We start from the raw sequence: 23,655 nt of genomic DNA, 5'->3' as shown, positions 1-23,655 counted from the left end.
AAAGTATTCATTCTAAATTTCTTCTTAATTCACGCTAAGTGAATGTATATTAATAGTATGTTTTGATATTTCAATATGATATAAAACAATTACAATTATTATTAAAGTTCGAAATGATTTCCTGCTTCTTCTTGCTTAGCACTAGCAGTTAACGTATAAAATAAGTTTTTAAATTGTCGTATTATCATAGAAACTGAACTTCTAAGGCAAATAGGTTAAATGAGCACTGACTGTAATTATATAATTATCTCTATATAGATGTACGTATCATCGAACTTATATATAATGTACGTATGTCAAAGCCTAACATTAATTATCTTTGAGTGAAAACAAGGTAGATTGAAGTGGATAAGTTTATAGGAATTCTATCTAATTGTTTTTTTAATATGATATTGTATGTAGGTATAGAAAGGATATGTTTACAAATAAAATAATTATGTTTATTTCACTTTATTATAGGAACATATGATTCTCGTACACATTGTAATAATATTGCAAAAACTTCATTGTAAAAATACGCTTGATTAAGAAATATATACTTAATGTATATAATTATTTTAAAAAAAACTTAATTTTCTTGCTTGCTTTCAGTTTCTTGAAAAATGGTTGTTATTGAATTTTTGGTTGTTGTGATTGTTTTTATTCTATTGATTACGTGCATAGTTTTGTATTAGCTGCGTTTCTTGAATTTTCTAAATTGCTTTTATTGTCTGAATTGTTTGTACTGGCTGCATTTGCTACATAACGTGGATTTACGAAAGCCGAACGTTCGGCATTCACATGTTTGGTCGGTATCCTGTAACTTCTATCTGATCCTGGTTCCGGTCGATAACAGTTAAAGACACGACTATCGGAACCTCTACGTCTTCTTAACATTTTGTTCGAATTAGAATGTTGACTGGTCAAACCCCATCTACTATTCGCCCGAATTCGAAGAAAGTGCGCAGAATTATTGATGGCGTTACCATCCAACAATCTCTTACTTATCCACATAGTTACGTACATATGTGAAACGGCATTATTGAAGAATGTCAGAGGTGACAAATATCCCAAAGGATTCAATGCACCGAAGTCTCGGATCATATCATGTTGTAAGGGCGGTGGTCCGAATTCCCTATCCTGCGGCGGTGGTACTCTAGCAGCAATTGGTGGCTGCACCCTAGGAGGATGTGGTAATACAGGTGGTACAGCACGTGGCGGTACAGGCAGGTGCCGAACTCTCGGAAGTGCCGGATTCGGAATCCTGGCTGGTAGCAACCTAGGTGGTACTGGTACATAGTATTGCACCGCAATTACGCCCCCGATCGGTGGTGGATCAACGTTCTGTCCTCGCGGTAATCTTACGGGTCGAGCTTGAGGGAAGTGGGGTTGCGCTGCTCCTTCGATTGGGAAATCTTCCACAATTGGATACGAATTCCTTTCTTCTGAATGCAGAGCGTGAGGCACGATTGGACTGAACAGACCTGTCGATATGTCCTGATCTGTTGCACTGGTGTCAGGATTGGATACAAGTTGCGGCATTTTCAATCGAATTAGTTCACCCAAATTCATGGTCACAGTACGGTACTGCCTCACTCGATTGGTCACACCTCTGACGATGCTCTCAGCTACACTCTCCATCTCCACTTCAGTTCCGGTATATTTGAAATACTCTGGGCGTTGTTCGAAACGCATTCGATATTGTCTTATGATGTGATTTACAAATTTGGACATTCGATTTGGCGATCGATCTCCTTGATTTTTTTTCAAAAATTGATTGTTCATCTTCAATCCTCTTCCAATTGAAATACCAAACGAATTCTCTGAAAAATCAAATAAATAACAGTTATTAGAAATATTTCAATTACAATGTATTAATTATTATAGAAAGATCAAAATTAGATATAAAAAAAACTGAAAAATTATATATAAATTAATTAATTACTGTCAAAAAATTATTGAAGTTGGCACACTTATTTGACCTTACGTAACGTTATTCAATTTACATTGTTTTGACGTAAAATTGAAAGAATTTTATTAAACTGTCAAAAAATCGGCATTGCGTCATTTTTGACATAATGTAATTTTCTTAGTTGTTAGAATATTTTGTAATGAAATAATTTAACAAAAAAATAGGAAATATCCTATCATATATTTTTTTAAATGCATAATACATAATTTACAATATTTCATAAATTTTACAAAATATCCAAGAAGATGCCACGATTCCATTTTTTTTCAAAGAAATTAATATTGACTTTATAGAAACTATGTTAGGAATTGGTTCCAATTAAAGCGCTTTGAAAACGCTTAAATATGATTTCTCAACGATTTCTCGATGTGGAAATGTTTGTGTATCAGATATGAATAGAGAGAGAGAGAAAAAGAAAAAAGAACTGAGAGGGCGGATTTCGTGCAAAAGCATAATAATTTATAACAAAACATTGTCAGTGATGTAATTATATGGAGGATATGATTGAATGGCATTTCGAAATAAGTTATTCCATTCAGAAGCAAATATGGAATGACTTCGGCCGACAGTGGAATTATTAAATGAATAATTAATATCCAGATTCTTTGCATCTCTCTCTTTCTGTACGACGATTATAAATTTCGCTTCGCTTATTTCTTATTTATTTAAATTCGGTCTTAAGGAATTAAAAACAAAAAGGATTCAGAAAAGGATAAAGGGAATAAGAAGATTAATATTAATAATGATGATGATGAAACGTGTAAATGTGGATAAAATAAATTGGGTAATAAGTAACAATTTGGCGAGTTACGACACGTAGTGCATGTAAATTAACGAAATGTGGGTCAAATAAGTGGATATATGCATATTCTTAAGTAATGCAACGATAATTAAATTGCAATGCATACATTATGTCGAGCGGAGAGTTAATTAGTGTTTCAGTATTTTTGGTTTCACACATACAGTGTGTGTATCAAAATCTCAGACAGTTAAAAAAATGTTATTATTATTAACATTTATTTTCTTATTAAACTATATTTATATGTAAATATAGTTAAAATTACTATGTACAATTAAAAAAATATATTAGAAAAATTGTGAAAAAAATGAAAAATGTTATTTCTATCATTTGAAAGCTTATAAATACTACAAATATGATAATAGACTGTATGGAAAGGCCATATTGTTATCTTACATTTTCATATTCGATTTTCTAATTAGCTTTGGTGATTATAATGTAATTAAGTAAAACGTGAAGACGAAAATAGATATGAATATAAATTTAATTTAATGAAATAAACAAGATCCAGGAAATTTTAATTTTCATAACATTAGAAAAAAAATAACTTGATTAAACTTACTTCTGAAATTACTATTTTTGTATATTTTACAGTGATAAATATGTGCTAAAAAGTAACACGCGGTATATTTGAAATTTATATTTTTAATTTCGTGGATCGAAAAAATCGGAAAATTTTTCTGCTATTATTTTAAACCTTATAACTTGGAGGAAATAAATACTACAAATATGTTAGTAGACTCTATGGAAAAGCCTTATTTTTATCTTAAACTTTCATATTCGATTTTCTAATTAGCTTTGGTGATTATAATGTAAGACGTGAAGACAAAAATTGATATATTTTGGTAACTAATTTAAATTTTTTCAACAAAAAATTTACAATATATAGGAATAACACATTTTACAATAAATATGAATTAAATTTAACGAAATAAATAAGATCCAAGAAATTTTAATTTTCACAACTTTAGAAAAAAAATAACTTGAATAAACTTACTTCTGAAATTACTAGTTTTGTACATTTTACTGTCATAAATATGATATAAAAAGTAACACGCGGTATATTTGAAATTTGTATTTTAAATTCTTAATTTCATCGACAGACATAAAATAAACAAAAAATATTAAAGAAATTGTGAAAAAATTGAAACCTTTGAAACCTTATAACTTGAAGGACATAAATACTACAAATTCGGTAATAGACTGTATGGAAAAGTCATATTTTTATCTTAAATTTTCATATTCGATTTTCTAATTATCTTTGGTGATTGTAAAGTAATTAAGTAAAACGTGAAGACGAAAACAGATATATGTTGGTCATTAAAATATTTTACTATAAATTTGAATTACATTTAATGAAATAAACAACACAAAAAAAATAATTTTCACAACTAAAAAATAACTTGAATTAACTTACTTTTGAGATTATTATGTTTACACATTTTACTGTAATAAATATGAACTAAAAAGAAAAAATAACACGCGGTATATTTGAAATTTGTATTTTAAATTTTTAATTTCGTCGACAGACGTAAAAAAAACAAAAATAAAATTGAAACAATAAAAAAAGGTGAACGACGTACGGACGGCGACAAAATTCAGGTGTAATTTGTATAATGTTTGCTTGTCCAAGTAGCAATTAATCAAAACGGCATTAAATTTTATATGCATTATGTAAAATCCGTTATTGATACATGAGGACGGAAAACAAAAGAGGACAGGACAAACCACAGAGAGAAAGAGGACGAAACGAGGTGAGCGAGAAAAGGACGAAAAAAAGAATATGTACATGAAAAAGTATTGAGTGAGTTGAGGAGAGAAAGAGAGAGAGAGAATGTATACGAAAAAAAAAAAGAAGTAAGCGGCATGGATATTATAAGGAAATTTTATTTATGCAAATGCCGCATTTAATATTCCATGTTTTATAATTGGGAAATTATTTTTTAAGTTCTCATTAATGTTTATTTGCATATTGAAGTGGAGAGATACACCGCGAACGGCTCCTATGTTCCACGCGATATTTTTTTGACATGTATATTAAAATTGATTAATTCAAATTACGTTGCGTCGTCGAAGAGACGAGCCTTCTATGTATATAAATACGTGTAGCGAAAAAAAACAGCGAGAGAGAAAAAGGATGAAGGGAAAATTAAAACAACAAAAAGGGTTTGAGGTTTGCAAGCTAGGAAAAATGATGAGAGACGTGCATACCCCCACACACACACATCTATTCTCTCACTCTTTCTGTTGCATTCACACGTAACGCAGATGATTTTAAATTTCAAATTATAGCACATATAACTAATTAAACGGAATTTTGTATTCCGCCATTTTAATATTTATAGTTGGATTTTCGGTACGGCGCGCCGCTTGTCCCTTTTTTGCATACAACCATTTTTGCGCGAGTCTTTCCTGCCCTCTTCTTTTCATTACAATTACAAAGCAATAAATTACAATTTTCCGCCGTGCCGAAAATTTACATCACTCCATTCTTCTATCCTGCATGTTGAGCAAATATGTGTACTATCTCGTCATGTTTAAAAGATTACATTATAAATACATTAGTTCTCAGTTTTGTTTTTATACTTTTATTGTTTTCTTTTCTGGGGCCACGTACGCACGTATGAATACTGGATCGTTTCGTGGATCATTATTCATGGGAATTTGTCTCTTATTTTTCTGTCAGAATGTATTCCAAAATTCTGAAAGCCCTGATGGAAAGATATTTGCAATTCTATTGTTTTACAATTTAAAGTTAAGTTAATATGTTAAGTGACGTTGACGTACGTCAATATTTTAAAGGTTGTCATTTAGCATTCATCCACAATCAAAGTATCTTAATATTAAAACCTTGAAATTATATTTGAAATTCTATTTTTTGGACATTATAAAATTCGGTTAATATTATTTAAAATATTAACCTAATTTAATAATGTCGAAATATGTCAATAATTTATAGGTTATCATAGGTTATAGGTGTCATGATGTATAGACATTTAAAATTCTCATTATTTAACATTATTAAATTAGATTCATATGTCAATTATTGATAGGTGTCATTCTGACATTTATCCGCAAGTTTCTTAATATTATTCAAGCCTTAATGGACATACATATAACATCTAATTTTCAATTTTAAAGATTAGATAAAATAATAACTTGTTGACATACGTCAATAATTTATAAGTTGTCATTTAGTATTCATCCATACATCAAAGTAACATATTATTATTCTATAGCCTTGGTACATACACATTTCAAGTTAGGTTAATATTTTAAATAATGTTGATGTATGTCAATAATTAGGAGGTTGTCATTTTGGTATTCATCAATCCTAATATACTGTAAGGGACCCTTACAGTATATTACTAATCATTAATGAAAAGACATATCTAATTCTACAATCCTTGATGAATAGACATTTGAAATTCAAATTTTTTGACATTATTAAGTTAGGTTATTTTTTTAAATAATGTTGACATATGTCAATAATTTAGAGGTTGTCATTTTGGTATTCATCAATCCTAATATAATGTAAGGGACACTTACAGTGTATTACTAAGGATTAATGGAAAGACATATCTGTTTCTACAATCCTTGATGAATAGACATTTAAAATTTTATTTTTTTTGTTATTATTAAGTTATGTTATTTTATTAAATAATGTTGACATATGTCAATAATTTGGAAGTTATTATTTTATCATTCACCCACAGATTCAAGTATCACAATATTCTACAAGCCTTGATGTACAAACATATTTTTGTAGATTAGGTAAAATACTAACTTGTACATACGTCAATAATTTTGAGGTTGTCATTTGACATTCAGCAATACTCCAATAATCCTAATATTCTGTATGGCTTAATGGATATACAATTGAATATAGGTTTTAAAATTATGTATGCTTTTTAACAATATTAGGTTACTATTTTAAATGAAATTGACATATGTCAATAATTTAGAGGTTGTCATTTTGACATTCAACTACACATCACACATCAAACACTAAAAACCTTCAGACATGGAAATTTATATTACTAATTTTAAACTTTTTTAGACAAAGTAAATATTTTAAAAGATGTCCATCAACAATTTGGAAGTTGTCATTTAGGCTCTCAACATCAAGGTGGTAAAAGTAATTTGCTCTAAAATTTCTACATTTATACAAAATTTAAGCATATTTTTAATCAAGCCGTATGCAAAAAGCCAAAATATATGCACAGACATATATTTTTTAAATTCGGTAAAATACTAACTTATACAAACGTCAATAATTTTGAGGTTGTCATTTGACATTCATCAATACATTCAATAATCCTAATATTCTGTATACCTTGATATATATACAATTGAATATAGGATTTGAAATTCTGTATCCTTTTTAATAATATTAGGTTACTATTTTAAATGAAATTGACATATGTCAATAATTTAGAGGTTATCATTTTGACATTCATCCACACATCACACATCAAGCACTAAAAATCTTTAGACATGGACTTATTTTAAACTTTTTTAGACAAAGTAAATATATTAAAAGATGTCCATCAACAATTTGGAAGTTGTCATTTAGGCATCAAGGTGTTATATTAATATTGTGTAAGACATCTGATATACTAATAATTTAAAGGTTGTCATTTTGACATTCATCCAAACATCAAGCACTACAAATCTTCAGGGATAGACATTTATATTTCTAACTTTAAACTTTTTTTAGAGACGAAACATGTCTATATATACAATAACATTTACAAAATAACATTTTATCATTGTCATATCTAATTTTCTACTCACACCCTACATACTATGAAATAAAAAGTAGTTTTTTGCATTCCCTGTCCATAAATTTACAAAATTGTTATATAATTCTCACCAAATAAACACTGTAAGAATATTGCACTTCAACACATGTTAATTAAAAAAATGTGTTAAGCAATACAGATCATTGTACAAAACAAATTTCTGCTTGCATCATTCGTTTTTAGTTAGTTCGACGCGAATTTTTTTCGCATTTATATAAAAATAAAATATTTACAAAAAAAAATAAAATAATAGAAGGGATGGGGAAAAAAACGTAAAAAAATAATAGCAAATTGAATTATAATTAAAAACTGCAGTTCGTCGAATCCAGCGAAATAAATAAATGAAATATACAAAAAAAGAGGAGAGAACGCACAGACACATACGCACGTAAAATAAATATAAACGAATACAACGGAAAAATATACAAGAGTAAAAAAATATATTTTAATTAATGTAATGCAACAAAATAAATTCGAAACCCGGGCGTCGCGGGGGGCGGAAAAAATAAAATTGGGACGGGGAAGGGGTATAAAAATATATATAATATAAAAAAAATGTGCAGTATGGAAAAACGTAAAAACGTTTTTACAAAAAAAAACACTAGAAACCATGCGCATATTTATTTAATTTTTTTTTGCACGTTGGCCCGATTGATTGATTATCTCATTCCAATATTTGTGTACATTTGCATCAATTTGTTTTAATTAAATATCATCCATACACGTAGGCTTTCACCTAAACTCCCACCGCCCAGTAAAAAAGCGGAGAGTGAGAAAAAAACAAAAGCGAAAAAATCGGTGTACGCACACACGTTTTTTTTTGTTGTTGTTATTGTTTGTTATTATTATTATATTAATTAGGGCCCTAAAACATAACAAATACAGACGAAATTAAATTAAAGCAACAACGCAAACAAAAAAAAAATATGTGCACGGAACAACGGGTAAAAAAATATCATCATCATAGCCCGTACGTATGTATGAACAAAATAAATTTCATAACGCAAGAGTGGTTATTAAAAATTGGAATAACAACGGAGCCACGAAATAAAACAACGGGACTCGATGGTTGGAGTGGAGGAGGATGAGGAAAAAAATGCGCCAAATTTATTTATAGAATAAGTTAATAAATATTGAATTTATAGCAAATGCGTGCATGTATACTTTTTTTTGTTTTTTATTGTGATCGAAGTATTTTTAGTTATTACAGAATTTCCCCAACAACAAATTTTATCAAAGGATTTTATCTGAAAATTACCTTACAAATTTCACTCCAATTTTAAGCTTATTCAAATAGTGTTAAGTGTGTAAAATAATTTAAAAGTTGCTCTAAAATTTCTCCATATATACTAAATTTAAGCATATTTTCGATCAAGCCGTATGTTTTTAGTTGGTAACACTTTGTATGAAACGTCAAAATACTGTCAATTTTGTTGAAATATATTTTATTAGTAAAATCTTTAACTTCTCGATGAAAACTGGTGAAATTATGCTAAGTGTATAGCAAAGTAAATAATATAAAAGTTATTTGCACTAAAATTACTAAAATTTACGAATATTTTCGATCAAACCATATGTTTTTAGTTGGTAGCACTTTGTACGAAATGTAAAACGTTAAAATACAGTCAATTTTGTTGAAATATAATTTTATTAAAACATATTTTATAGATAAAATCTTCAACTTCTCAATGAAGACTGATGAAATTGTGCTAAGCGTATAGCAAAGTAAATAATATAAAAGTTATTTGCACTAAAATTATTAAAAATTACGAATATTTTCGATCAAACCATATGTTTTTACTTGGAAGCACTTTATACGAAACGTCAATGTCAAATGTCAAAATACTGTCAATTTTGTTGAAATTTAATTTCATTAAAATATATTTTATTAGTGAAATCTTCAACTTCTTGACGAAGACTGGCAAAATTGTGCTAAGTGTATAGCAAAAAGAAGTCTTTAAGAAGAAGTAACATATAAAATCACCTTTCCAATAAGCAAACACTGCTTAACTATTTCGTTCTGTAAAATTTCAATCATCTAACGTTACATATTTTTTTGTTGGTGCGACATTACGTTCGTTGGTATCATTAAAAAATTACATAATGCGCGTTTTTAAATTGATCGAATGTTAATTAAATATTTTAATGTGCGAAATTGGCAATTTACAATTTGCGTCGACGCTAATTTCAGAATGCGGCCGTCGTAATTAAATAAAATTAAGCGGATTTCTTATTTCGCTTTTAATTTTTTTTTAAATCGATAATAATTACAGTAAAGAGAGAGAAAGAAAAAAAGTATGGTAAACATTTTACTTTCAACGTTTTCTGTTGCATTTCACGTTTCTTCGACTTGAAGTAAGATTTCAATTTTTAAAATCTTTATTTAAAAAAAATGTAAAGTAGTGAAAAATATTTTGTAATTAATTATGATATAATTAAAAAAAGGATATTGTACATTTCTATTGTCAATAGTTCTAAACTTTAAAATTAACATAAATAAATTGGTTTATGCTAAATAATAGACGATTTTAGACAGTTTTCAAAGAATTTTTCATTAGTTTATTTAAAACTTATAATCGAATTTATTTGAAAATTAACTTAAAAAGTAGCAAATATTTAAATGTATCAATGTGATTTTATACTAAAAAAATACTATGAAACTTATTATTATATATATTTATTATTAATACTATGAAACATATTAAAACTTAGTTTGTTCTGAAATTTTCAAACCGTACTATATTGAATCCGGACTAATCAAAATCGCACTCTACAAATAATTACTCTATTTTCAAATTATTATCTAAAATGTAACTAATAACTTATACAATATGATTTTTTTTATCAAAACTTTCTTTTATATTGATTTATTTTTTGAAACTTAGTTTATATTGAAATTTTCAAACCGTACTATATTGAATCCGGACTTATCAAAACCGCACTATACGTAGAATTGCTCTATTTTGAAATTATTAACTGAAATATTAAATAACTTATGACTTTTATATTGATTTATATTTTGAAATTTTTCATTTAATAACTAAGATTTTATATTTTAATTGCAAATATTAGTTATCTAACTTTATTTTATTCTTGTTAATTAAAAAAAAAATAAAATAAAGTTTGAGAAAATGTAAAAAGTTTCAAACTATTAACAATAAATTGTATTAAATTAGAGTAACAAATATAAATTATGAAATTTTATCCATTACAAAATATTTTGATATCAAATGATATTATTAATAGTGTTTATATTCGAACCCGATATACCGTTTCGTGTGCGTGTGCTGCTGCGTCCGTCGACACGCGTTCATTTTCCATCACGAAGTTAACATTAACCTGTTGATCCTTCTTAATAAAACAATTAACAAATAAATATTTATTATATATGAATTAGCTTTTAATTGCACGGATTTCATTAATTATTTTATGTTAATATACCATTTGCGGCGACTTCACTTTATGTATGTTTGTTATGAGTTTTCTCTCTCTCTCTCTTTCACACATTATATTATTTCTCTCGTACATATTTTCATATATATCTATATATAAATATACACACACATAAACTCATTTCATCGCGCGCTAATTATATTAATAATATTAAATTGATGGAATTAATTTCACGCTCAACCTCTTTTCCGAGTGACACGAATATTGCACAACACCACATAAATACTTCTTGCATAAATATTTCTTTCTCTCTCTTTCTCTCAATTTAACGTTTTCCATTTGCATAATCGTCGTTTTAATTATAAACGTGAACCTCTCAATCGCCACAGACTTTTGCTCGATTTTCTATAATTGAATTACTCGGCTTTATTTATAAGTTTCGATTCTTATCGTGGAAAATTAAAGTGTTCATGGTAAAAGCTGCCCACGGCGTTCCCACTGCTCTCCACGCACATTGATTGAGTGCTGCTAGTTTACAATTTTCATATATTAAAAGATACGATTTTATCTGCTGCACTACTTAACAGATACGGCGATTGCTATTGACAGCCTTATGAAATACAGGTTTCTGGCCAAAATCGCTTTGTTAATCAATTTGAATTGATGATTTTTGAGTTTTCTTAATTAATGGCGCTATTTCTATATCTTATCTTAAATATCTCTTTCTAAATGGAATCATTGTGCTTCCATTAGTTTAGTTCTTAAGATTCGATAAGACATTGCAGATATAACAATAAATTTGTTTGTCAATGAACACATATTTGTATAGTAGATAGAAGTGACTTTGAACTGGACGTAATAATTGAATATATTATATAAACTACTGATATATATATATATATTTTTAATATAATTAGATTTTATTTATATCTTTAATATTGGGTGAAGTAAAAAGTTTTGTATACGTTGCATCTTGTCATTCTATAATGGGACTGAAAGGTGACATAACACTTTCAAAAAAATTCTTTGACAGTTTTGTGTTTAGTGGAAAGGGGAAAAGCGGAGCAGGCGGCCAAAAATAAATGCTTTATTTATGGACCCAATAGAGTATCGAATTCAACAACGCTTCCATTCTGGTAATATGGACGTCGAAGATGAGACATGCTCATCGTCGAAAATATTGATAAAATCATGGAAATCGTCGAATTGGACCAACATGCGAGCACTTATTCCATTGTCCAGGAACTGAAGATTAGCCAGAAAACCGATTGGAACCATTTGCATAAGACTGGTCTCAAGAAGAAGCTCGATGTATGGGACAAAACATTCAAAACTTTTTATTTTGCGCAATATTTCCTTGTTTTAAGAAATTCCATAAATGAAATAAAATTATATGTTTGTATGATATATATGGTGATATTTTTAACAATTTCATATTTTTAGAAATAATTGGAAATATTATATAAAATAATGGTGAAAAAAAGCATAAATTTAAATTATATAATTGAAAAGTTCTTCTAAAATGAAATAATAGAGTTTCTTTTATAACACTTTTCGATATAAAAAAATATACATTTATTGATTCTAAATTCTTGCTATAGCAAAATATATAATTGTTCGATTTTTTTTCAATATAACAATCTCTTGTCGTTCAATTTAGGCAAATCCAATTACGCGTACTTTTATTAAGAAATTAAAAAATATATTAGAAAAAAAATGTAGAAGATTTACTTTTTCTTAAAGATATATTTTATTTATAATTAGAAATATTGTCTAAATAATTGTTAAAAATAAATAAAATTAATTTATTGGCCAGAAATTCAGAAAAAGTAATAGTAAAATAAAAAAAAATACTTTAATTTAGGATAAATATTTGGATTACGAGAGATAAACAACTGCTAAAGGGAAAAAATATTGGAATCTTTGGAAATGAATTTAAAGGAAAACGATAGGAATCTGTCGAGGAGAGGAACATTTTTTGTTTCAGAGTAAAGGAGATCATTTGGTGGATTGTGGATGTCGAATTTTGGCTAAGATGCAAATGACAGAACGTTTGTATACGGACAGGTATTTTAGTATGAGAAAACGGTTCCACCAATAACACGGATTGTTTGATCTTTTTGAATATAAATAAAATAGAAATCAATCTAAAATAAATAAAAGATATAATTAACCAAGTATGTAAAACTATAGTCGAAGCCTTTATGTCTGAAAAATATTAGTGGCGTCTGGTTTAGAACTAAGATTTTCATAAGCAAAATCTCCTGTATAAAGGATAGGGCGGATATATCCGCCGCATGTACGCAAATAGATAATACATAACATATGAAAAAAAATCTCACTTAAATATTTAACGATTTAATATGTGTAATGATGGTAATGATTTTACATCATTTATAAATATTTTTTTATAAACAAACTTGAATCACGTGGACAAAACACGGTAAAAAACATATAGTTTTAAAACTTTGTAGAATACATACAACAAAAACATTGTTATATAATTTTTCGTTTCTTTGGCGATGAATTAAAATAATAATACTTTTATAAGTTTATAAAATGTGTATATTCATTGGAAAAGAAAGAAACCGTAGTCGAGGATTGGAAGGCAAATGGATTTATAAATTTATGTTTGACACTGTATCCGTCCAGTAGCTACGGAAGGTTAAGGACGTTATAGGAAATTACAATTTTCTTTTTTAAATTTAAAAAGAAAAATATGTTAGGAATAAATTGATATATGAACAATAAACATAAAATTTTGTTTCTCATTCTTTCGAAGTAGTTGGATTAATGCGCATTCATTTAGAACTTAACTTAATAGACTTCCCAAATAATTTAAGCAATTGAAGCTTAAAATCATAAATAATGATTTCTACTTACTTTTATTTCCTTCTTAACGTTCGTTAAATTCTCATGTGAAGAAAAATGTTCCTTTTTCAATAAAATATGTTGTACTACCGTCCTGGTTATAGTTGAGACAAAAATCTTAATAAAACGCAAACATAATTTATATCACTTTTCAATCACGTGGACAAAACACGGTATAAAAACATATAGATTAAAAACTTTGTAGAACACACACTACAAATACATTGTTATGTAATTTTTCGTTTCTTTGGCGATGAATTAAAATAATAATACCCTTATAAGTTTATAAAATGTGTATATTCTAACATGAATTTTGTCGAACTGAAATAAAAAAAAATGGTTAAATATATTATCATATTTATCCTTCCTTTTTTTCGGGCTGAGATATACACATTTCTTATATTTAAAATAAAACTTTTACTTGCAATAAAGTTATTTGCTTTACTATTTATACGATAAACCAATATGTATTACAATTAAATAAATCATAGTAAATAACAATACAAAATTGATGATTGCATTCCGGAAAATTACGTGTAAAATACACAAATGTATAATTAATTAATTGTATTATAAAATATATAATTTATTTATATGTTTCACGTAATATTCATCAAATTAAATTAACGTAAAATTAATCATGATTCAAGTTTGTTTATAAAACAAATGTTAATAAATAATGTAAAATCATTACCATCATTACACATATTAAATCGTTAAATATTTAAGTGAGATTTTCTTTCACATGTTATTTATTAACCATTTGCGGATATGCGGCGGATATATCCGCCCTTGTCTTTATACAAGGGATTTCGCTTATGAAAATCTTAGTTCTAAACCAGACGCCACTAATATTTTTCAGACAGAACCATAAATGCTTCGACTATAGTTTTACTTTCTTGGTTAATTGTATCAGTTCAAACACTCCGTGTTATTGGTGGAACCGATTTCCTGCACTATGCGAGGTGTAACTATATAATTTAGGATATAATAAGAAATCTAATCTTCGATTTTCAACGATATTTGTTTAATAAACTATAGGGATTATGGTCAGTCGCAAACTGGTCGAGAGCAAAACTTCGAAATGCGCATCTTACAAAGAGCAAGTTTCTTAATTGCAGCACCGGAAACACTGACCATAAACTAATTTATCGGATGCATCCGAAAGGTTGAGGGGGGAATGGGGATGAGTATGTGTGTGTTGTATTTTTGTGCGGAAGTTTGGAAGGGCTTTGTGGAAATTTGTATGCACCGACCGCAAAAAGTTTCAGAGGGTTTCGACCATGCTGCCAATTAAATCAATTAATGAATTTCAAACCCTCCCCGAAAACAGCCTTTTGCTACACTAAATAAATTATGCAACATTACGTGGTCAAAAACATCCCTGTATATATTCAGTTATGTAAGCAACAGATGTGTGTGTTCTCTTTGTGTTTTTTAAGGGTTGTAACCTCTCGGATTTTTAAGGATTTAAGGATTCGAAGGGTGAGGTTTCTTTTCTTCCTCTCGTCATCTTCATCACGGGATGAGCGTACATTTGTTTAATTCATTAAAACAATGCAATTAAAAAGTTTAACGGCAGCCGCGACACAAACGCCATTAGTCAATTATAAATTCTCGATGCAAAATTGGGGTGGTTGTAGGAGGATGAGAATGGGGTTTGGTTTGTAGAAGAAGGATAAAGGATAATGGCTTCGAGCAGCGGGCAACTCTTTTTAGGGACGCGGCGAATACGAATCAGCATAATAAAACATCTGAAATTCCATAATTTTGAATAACAATAATTACAAAGAAGGCCGGGCGGTGCCCATAATTGCCGAGATGGGCGTCCCGCGAAACTTGCTAATTTATTCGCAAAGCTAATTTAAACTTGTATTTGACTTGCACATAAACGGTATTTGGGTATTATTGGAAAGTTAGTTAAAAGTTGACAACCGACCGAACGCTAAAAACCCAACCCTTTCCACTGTCTCTCACTCTCGCAAATCTCTTCGCTCTGTTCTGCAATTATACCTCATACACTTTTACAACTTTGTTTCCCAAAGTGTCCTTTTCTCATACTTTTCGTTTTATATCTGTCTCAGTTGATGTTTCAACTAAGTTTATCACAATTAAAGAATGTAAGTAATGTAAACTCAACATTTAACAATTTATGTTCATTATACATTTATTACTATATAAAGTCTTGTTATGATTTGATTATATTTTTATAATCTTTTCGATTTTTTCCAAATATTCTGTTTGTTTATTTGATAATTAAAGATTAATTACATTAATTGATTTCATTATAAATATTCAACAATTCCTCGTATAGTACGGCTTTCATTAATTCTGATTCACTATAGTACGGTTTAAAAATTTGAAAATAATATAAATTGGATAACGCTTTTCTTTTAGTTAACAGAGCATCAGCAAATTTTGTACAACTCTAAATGTTTTCGCATTGTATAAGAAGGAATTAGCGCTTTATGATAACTTTAGTCTATTTTATTACATTATATTCATATTTTATCATTACTCGACAAATACACACGTCAAATAAATCATTGAATGTCCTAATTAAAGATAAAACTGAGTACTTTCTAATGGGATTATTGTAAAAATTATGGTTTGTAATGAATTGTCAAATTTTGGTGTTTTTGTTATATTTTTTTTTTTTTTCGAAATTTTTGATATACTTGTATTTGACATAAAATCATTCCGCAGGCCGACGATGCCAAATACTTGGGCTTATTCTTGGATCGCCGACTTAGCAACTGAGTATCAAGTTCGCGAAGTTGTACTGGCTGAACGGAAGAAGATCATTGAATTATTATTTTTGTATTAAATTTATATTTATTTATAGGAAGATTTCCCATGGGAAATTGTTCCGCTCCATGCCTATTTATTTTGTTTATTATCTTTTTTGTCTTTGTCAAAAAACTGTTCAACTCATTGTCATAATTGTGGCAGATAGTGAATGATTAAAACTCCAAAAAGTGGCTTTTAGTTAACAGAGCAACTCAAAATTGTGTACAACTGTAAATATTTTCGTATTGTATAAGATGGAATTAGCGCATTATGGCAACTGTTAACTATGATTTAACTTTATTACATTATATTCATATCTTATCTAATTACTCGACAACTATACACGCTAAATAAATCATTGAATGTCCTAAAGATAAAACTGAGTACTTTCTAATGAGATTATTTTATATATTATTTTTTGTCATAAATTATCTAATTTTGGATTTTTTTTGTTAATTTTTTTTTAATTTTTCATATATTTATATTTGACTTTTTCTTATATTCATTGGTCATCCAATATAACTAAAGACCGAAGTCTTTCTACCTGGAGAATACGTCAATTATAATGCATTCATTATAAAACATATTGCGCAAAAAAATCTTTTATATTTCCATTGTATCCAATTATTCACGACAAATAAATCATTAGAATTGTGTACTTTCTAATGACCCAACTTTCAGATTTATTTTAATTATTAATTTCTGGAAATAAGTTGTCAATTTTCTTCAATTTTTCGAATATTTTAATATTATTACAATTATCTTTATTTTTACATATTCAAATTATATCCAATTACTCGAAATTCACAAAACTCTGTAGTTCCAATGAGATAACTTTATTTTATATCTAGTCAAATTTTCGTATTTTTATTTATTTTTTCGAAATTGTTTACACTCTCAGATTTACTTTATTATTACAAATTCAAATTGTATGCATAAAACTAAGCACATTTTAATAACTTCGGGCGATTTTTGTATTTCAATTTTATCGAAATTTTTAATAAACTTAGTTTTTTAAACCTATTTCAAATATCGATTTCGAAATATATAATCATACATATTTAAGAAATAAATAAAACGTAGTGAACTAATTATAAAAGTGTAATTGCTATTCCATAAATATCGATTTTGAAATTGGAAAATTGATATCAATTAATAGCTTAGGCCTTATTAGTTAAATACAACCCAGAGGCACAAACATTCATGCTCATGCATGTATATTTATATACACATATATATATATGCATACATATAGATACATACATACATAAATGTGTGTGTGTATATATATGATTGGTACCGTAGTCCCCCATGCACATATTGTTCTCGTTTGTGTATTTTGTCAATTGTTCTCGCGCCAACTGTGTAATGTCAATAATGCTAATTATGAGGAATTCAATGCAACGATACAAGCGCACATTACAAATGATACGTACGACAAAAATTCATTTCAATTAGCGCTAATTACTGCTCATTACCATACTGGCAATTTCTTGCTGTTGCTGTTATTTGCTTGGGACGACGATAAAACCGAAGAAAAACCAATTGAAACGTCGCGAATGGGCAGAGAGGATAAATGCATGAAAAGAAATTATTCACTTATTGCAAATAAATGGACGCTCGAATTGCTTCCGAGAAATAATTACAATTTGTTTTGCGCCAAGTATTTACGTTTACTTTCATCATTATTAAAGTAAAGGAATGATTTTACGATCGTCTTTGCCTGTGTTAATTACTACAAAACATTGCAATACCAAAAATACTAGCTGGAAATCGGTTCTATTTAATATATAGTTTTAATTACATACAATTAATAAATTGTTAACCATAATTAAAAATTATGTAATAAAATAAATTTCAAATCATGCTAGTTCTTAGAAATGCTACAAAATGTTACACTTTCATCAACTCTACGTTACTCAAGCGAATAATTAACAGCAAATTATTCTTAGCAGATGCTAAGGTTTTAAAATATTTTACATTACCTTTTTTTTTTGAAAAAAAAAGTAAGTTTTATAAAAAAGTTTTTGATCCAGAAAATGAGTCGGATCAGAGATTTTACGAAAATTAGTAATATAATGAGGCAAAGACAAAAAAATCAGAAACAAAAGAGTAAAGTAAACTTGTGATATAATATTTCCGGGAAGTTAATAATAAATGATTCCGGGAATCCACAATTGGAAAATTCAGAGAATTACCAAAAGTTTTCACCGAGCTATCTTTGAAAATTGATTGGTTCATCGGTGTTACAAAACAGGATTAATACACAGACACACTGAAGAAATGATTTGTCCAAACTTAATGTCAAAGCTGATTACGAGATAGAGGAAAAAAATGAGAGGATTTAGCATGTTGAACAGCCTAGTTTCTGTCGAAAACGGTATGTTTGTACAATGGGGTTGGTCGCAGTTTAATGCCAACATACAGCATCATCCTCCTCCCTCACCTCATCCCATCTCGTCCACCTCTTCGTTGCAGTCGCATTGATATACTCCATGTAATTAGGTAATTAAAATTGGAACTAACATCGCATCGACCTGAAACTCAATTAGCAATTAAACGTACATAACATTTTCTCTAATTACAAGATACTTTCTCGCTAATTATTGCGTTGCGTATGAACCAAATCGACACGTTTGAGAGCGAAAAAAAATAATAACAACGAGAACGATATGAAAAAATGTGAAAATGAAACGAAAAACATAAATAAATCAGAAAATAATTAAAAAAAAAATGATGAGAGAATGAAGTAAATGAGTAATAAAATAATTAAATGAAAAATAAGGAAATAAGGAAATAAATCAAGGTGTAAGTCAATAAATAGGGAAATAAAGAAATATGTGAAGGACTAAATTAAGAAATAAGTATAACATGGAAAACAGAAGTAAGTAAAGAAATTTAGAAAGAATTATGCAAACATATATAAAAGAACGAAATAAAATAAGTAAATAAAGAAATGTTGACAGATTAAAGTAAATTAAGAAGAAAGTAAGTATAGAATATAAGTTAGAAGTAAATGATGAAATGTTGAAATAATGAACTAAAGACATATGAAAAGAATGAAATGAAGAAGTTATTAAAGTAATTTTGAAAAATGGAAGTAAAGAAAAATGTACATAATAAATCAATGAAGTAAGTAAAGATTTAAAGTAAGAATTAAGCGTAGAAATGATGAATTAAAGAAATATGAAAAGAATGAAATGAAGACATTATTAAAGCAAAGTTAAAAATTGAAGTAACTAATCAAGGAAGTAAGTAAAGAATTAAATTAATCAGTAAGTGAAGAAATGTTGAAATAATGAATTTAAGAAATTTGAAAAAAATGAAATGAAGAAATTATTAAAGCAATTTTGAAAAATTGAAGTAACTAATCAAGGAAGTAAGTATAGAATTTAAGTTGGAAATAAGTGAAGAAATGTTGAAATAATGAACTAAAGAAATTTGAAAAGAATGAAATTAAGAAGTTATTAAAGTAATGTTGAATATTGGAAGTAAAGAAATATGTACATAATAAATCAAGGAAATAAGTAAAGATTTAAAGTAACAATTAAGTGAAGAAATGATGAAATGTTGAAAAATTGAAGTAACTAATCAAGGAAGTAAGTAAAGAATATACAAGAATGAAATGAAGAAGTTAGTAAAGTAATATTGAAAAATTGTAGTAAATAAATATGAACATAACTAATAAATGAAGTATGTGAAGAAATGTTAAAATAATGAATTAAAAAATATGAAAAAAAAAACGAAATGAAGAAGTTATTAGAGTAATGTTTAAAATTGAAGTAAAGAAATATCAAAATAACTAAATGAAGAAGTAAGTGATTAAATATTGTACATAACTGATCAAGGACGTAACGAAAGAACTAATAGAAGAAGTAAAAAACGCTGAAAGAAAAAAGTAAAGAAGTAAAAAAGGAAGTAAAGAATTATGTAGATATCATCAAGGAAGTAAGTAAACAAACAATGAAAACAAGAAGTAAAGTATTAAATAAAAAAGTATGTTAGGAACTAAATGAAGAAATAAGTAAAGAATCGTTGAAAGAAAGAAGTAAATATCTAAATAAAGAAGTACGTAGAGAATTAAAGTAATTAGCAAGTAAAATATTATGTAGATATCATCAAGGAAGTAAGCAAAGAATCGATGAAAAAAAAGAAGTAAAGAACTAAATGAAGAACGAAGTAGAGATATGTGATTAAAAAAGAATACAGGAAAGAATTAAGTTAAGAACTAAATATAAAATTAAATATATAATTTAAATAAAGTATGGGTAATGGTAAAAATATTAGAGAAATGCAATGAGAATGATGATAATATTTCAGTTGAAAATCGGGATAGTATAGATTATATATTGTGTTTATTATGTAAAAATACAAAACAAATCATTAGATCTGCATACGTTGCCGGAGGGGCGGAATACCCCGACTCCCGCATTGGAAATTGCTCTCTCGTAACGATCCGAGCAAGATTTAGAATCCTTCTGCAGGATGCGGCTACACGCGAGAGCGAATTAATTGAATATTACACTTTATTTTCACTCCCTTTTCGTCCTCGTCGTCGTTTTATTGTTGCTGTTATTCTTTTTCTTCTCTTCTATGCAAAAAACAACGAGCTTTCATCTTGCAGCATCTTATTTTCGTTGCGGAGCGGACAAACGAGGTTATTATTGACTGGGCGCAGATTATTTATCCTGACGTGTCGTTGCAAATCTCCGGCCTCCTTATATAACTTATTGCATCCAGCCTGATTACACTGTATCATTATTCGACGAATTATAGTGATTAGATAAATCTGCATAGCTATTATAGGATGCACGCTCGTTGAGTGTGAGATAGTTCGTGCGTAAGATGAAGATGAAAATGAAATTAATAGAGATGGAGAGATGCGAAAGCTTGGGTAGTTGGATGGAATTAGCATCGGAGCATCTTCCAAGGTCGAATTTCCCATCGAACGATTTGAATTTCCCGCTGGAATTTATGCATTTCGATGTAGGTGCTTTAATATATGCAGGCACGTACTTTAATTAACAAGAAAAATGAGAGATAAAACTTTGAAATTGATTGAGTTTTTGCAATGAAAAATAAAATAATATACAACATAAATACATCAATTTATTATTAATTTTGCTATAATTTCTTAAATTTAAAGATTTATATGAACTATAATCTTATAAAATCAGTTTATCAATATGAAAAATAAAAGTTTAATTATAATTTAAATAATTTCGTTTCTTTAATTTTCGAATTGTTATTAATTAATAGAAATTAATTCAGCAAAAGTAAAATGTTTTAAAACTTTGTTGTTTTTACTAAAAAAAAATCTACATTTAAAGGTGAATTTAAAGAGGAATAGTGAATATCGTAAATTACATAGTTTGTAATTAAATTTCTATAAATTTTATAATTTTTTATTTCAATAAATATAACTACAAATAAACGTATTAAAATAGATAGAAATGACAACAAAATCAACAAATTTTATCGATTTTAAGAATGAAAAACTGAATATGAATAAAAGTCGTAAAAATTAAGTCTAATTTTGAATTTCCCGCTACAATTTATGCATTTCCTAAGTAGATGCATGTACTTTAACGAAAAACGTAGGATCAAACTTTGAAATTGATCAGTTATACAAAGAGTTAAAAAAGAAGATTGATTGAAGATCTTTAATCCATTATTTAGAATGTATATCTAAATCTTATAAATTAATAACACTATGAAAAACGAATTTTTGGACATTAAAATAAATTATAATTAATTAATTAAATAATACATATACATTTAATAGAGAAAAATTATTAATATTTTGTAATAAAATAAATGTATTAAATTATACAGAAATGATACCAAAATCAATCGATTTCAATAAATAATGTAAACAAAAATGAAGAAATTCCAAAGCTGAATTGAATTTGCATCTGAACAAATTTTCAAGGTCGAATATCTCTCATCGGTCGATTTGAATTTTGCCGCCGGAATTTTGTGCACATCTCGTCGGTTGTTGGGTTTTAATCGTATGCAGGCACGTCTTTAATTAAAGAAAGAAATGAGATGGAGGCATTCTCTCGCAGGGTGGGAAGATCTCATAATTAGTTGTAATTAGATGGAGGAACTGCGGCTCGGTATGCATAATGCGTTTTAATTGTATGCAGAAAATTATCAATTTATCATCGGTAGTACGCTAAGCGATTTTTAATTATTTCAATTTGCCGAGAGGAGCGAGACGCAATTTCGGAGTGGTGGAACTTAATTGTGAATTGGAATTGTTTAGAATTTGCAATTTATTCGATTTTAATGAGTAATTCAGTTGATGATGATGATGTTGTTTATCGTTTTCTTTTAATTGGATCTTCGATATGCTCTCGTTTCTATCAATTCATTTTTTTTTTTTGCAAATTATTGTTTTTCTCATTTCTAAATAGTGAAATTTACAAACAAATTAATAACAAAATTTAAAAATATAGCAATACCTCGCATAGTGCGCTTTCGAGCAGTGCGGATTCACTATTGCCCGGTTCGAAAATTTCAAAACAATTTTAATTGAATCTACTAGACAAAATTATATTATATACTTAAATTATCGTTTTTTTTTCGCTTTGTGCGGTTAAAAGTTCTGGATTAGTCCGGTTTCAAATAGTGCGAGATTGATTACCCGCATTATGAGAAGCATTCCTGTATAAACTAATTAGATATTTTGTTTTGTTAATTAGATTATTTTCATATTTAAGTTGAAGAGAGTTTTCGATATATTCGTTCTTGTATAATGAAATTCTCCCCCTTCATTGAACGGGCGACGTTAAACACACACAATAAAAGTTAAGGTTTCGGTGGATTTAGTTTGGGAAATTAAGTGTTGTTAATATAGCCGGGTAATATATCAAGTTCTGATGATAATTTGGTCGCCGATAAATTATAAAAGAGGCGATGAAGTTGCTGAGCGTTGCCGAGAGCGCAGATTGGTTGAAGAATAGCAGGAGAAGGAAGATGAGGTGAAAAGTACGAGATGAATGAGGAACTGAAGGGTTTTCGGTAAAAGGGAGAGAGAGAGA

At 28.1% G+C, this 23,655-nt stretch overlaps 1 protein-coding gene across 1 annotated transcript; it reads right to left on the bottom strand.

Annotated features, from left to right (window-relative positions):
• Positions 1 to 462: 462 nt before the first annotated feature.
• On the bottom strand, positions 463 to 14,059 carry LOC108569183. Its single transcript, XM_017930647.1, has 2 exons — positions 13,832 to 14,059; positions 463 to 1,802 (listed from the first exon to the last, which is right to left on the bottom strand). Exon 2 carries the CDS (start codon positions 1,762 to 1,764, stop codon positions 652 to 654), a length of 1,113 nt encoding a protein of 370 aa, XP_017786136.1. The 5' UTR covers positions 1,765 to 1,802; positions 13,832 to 14,059; the 3' UTR covers positions 463 to 651.
• Between the last annotated feature and the right edge of the window lie 9,596 nt (positions 14,060 to 23,655).

The sequence above is a fragment of the Nicrophorus vespilloides genome, unplaced genomic scaffold (genome assembly GCF_001412225.1).
Source record: "Nicrophorus vespilloides isolate i.1.1-1 unplaced genomic scaffold, Nicve_v1.0, whole genome shotgun sequence".
NCBI lineage: Eukaryota > Metazoa > Arthropoda > Insecta > Coleoptera > Silphidae > Nicrophorus > Nicrophorus vespilloides.
Note: the sequence above shows the minus strand (reverse complement) of the source record. Positions and strands in the feature narration are given on the sequence as shown.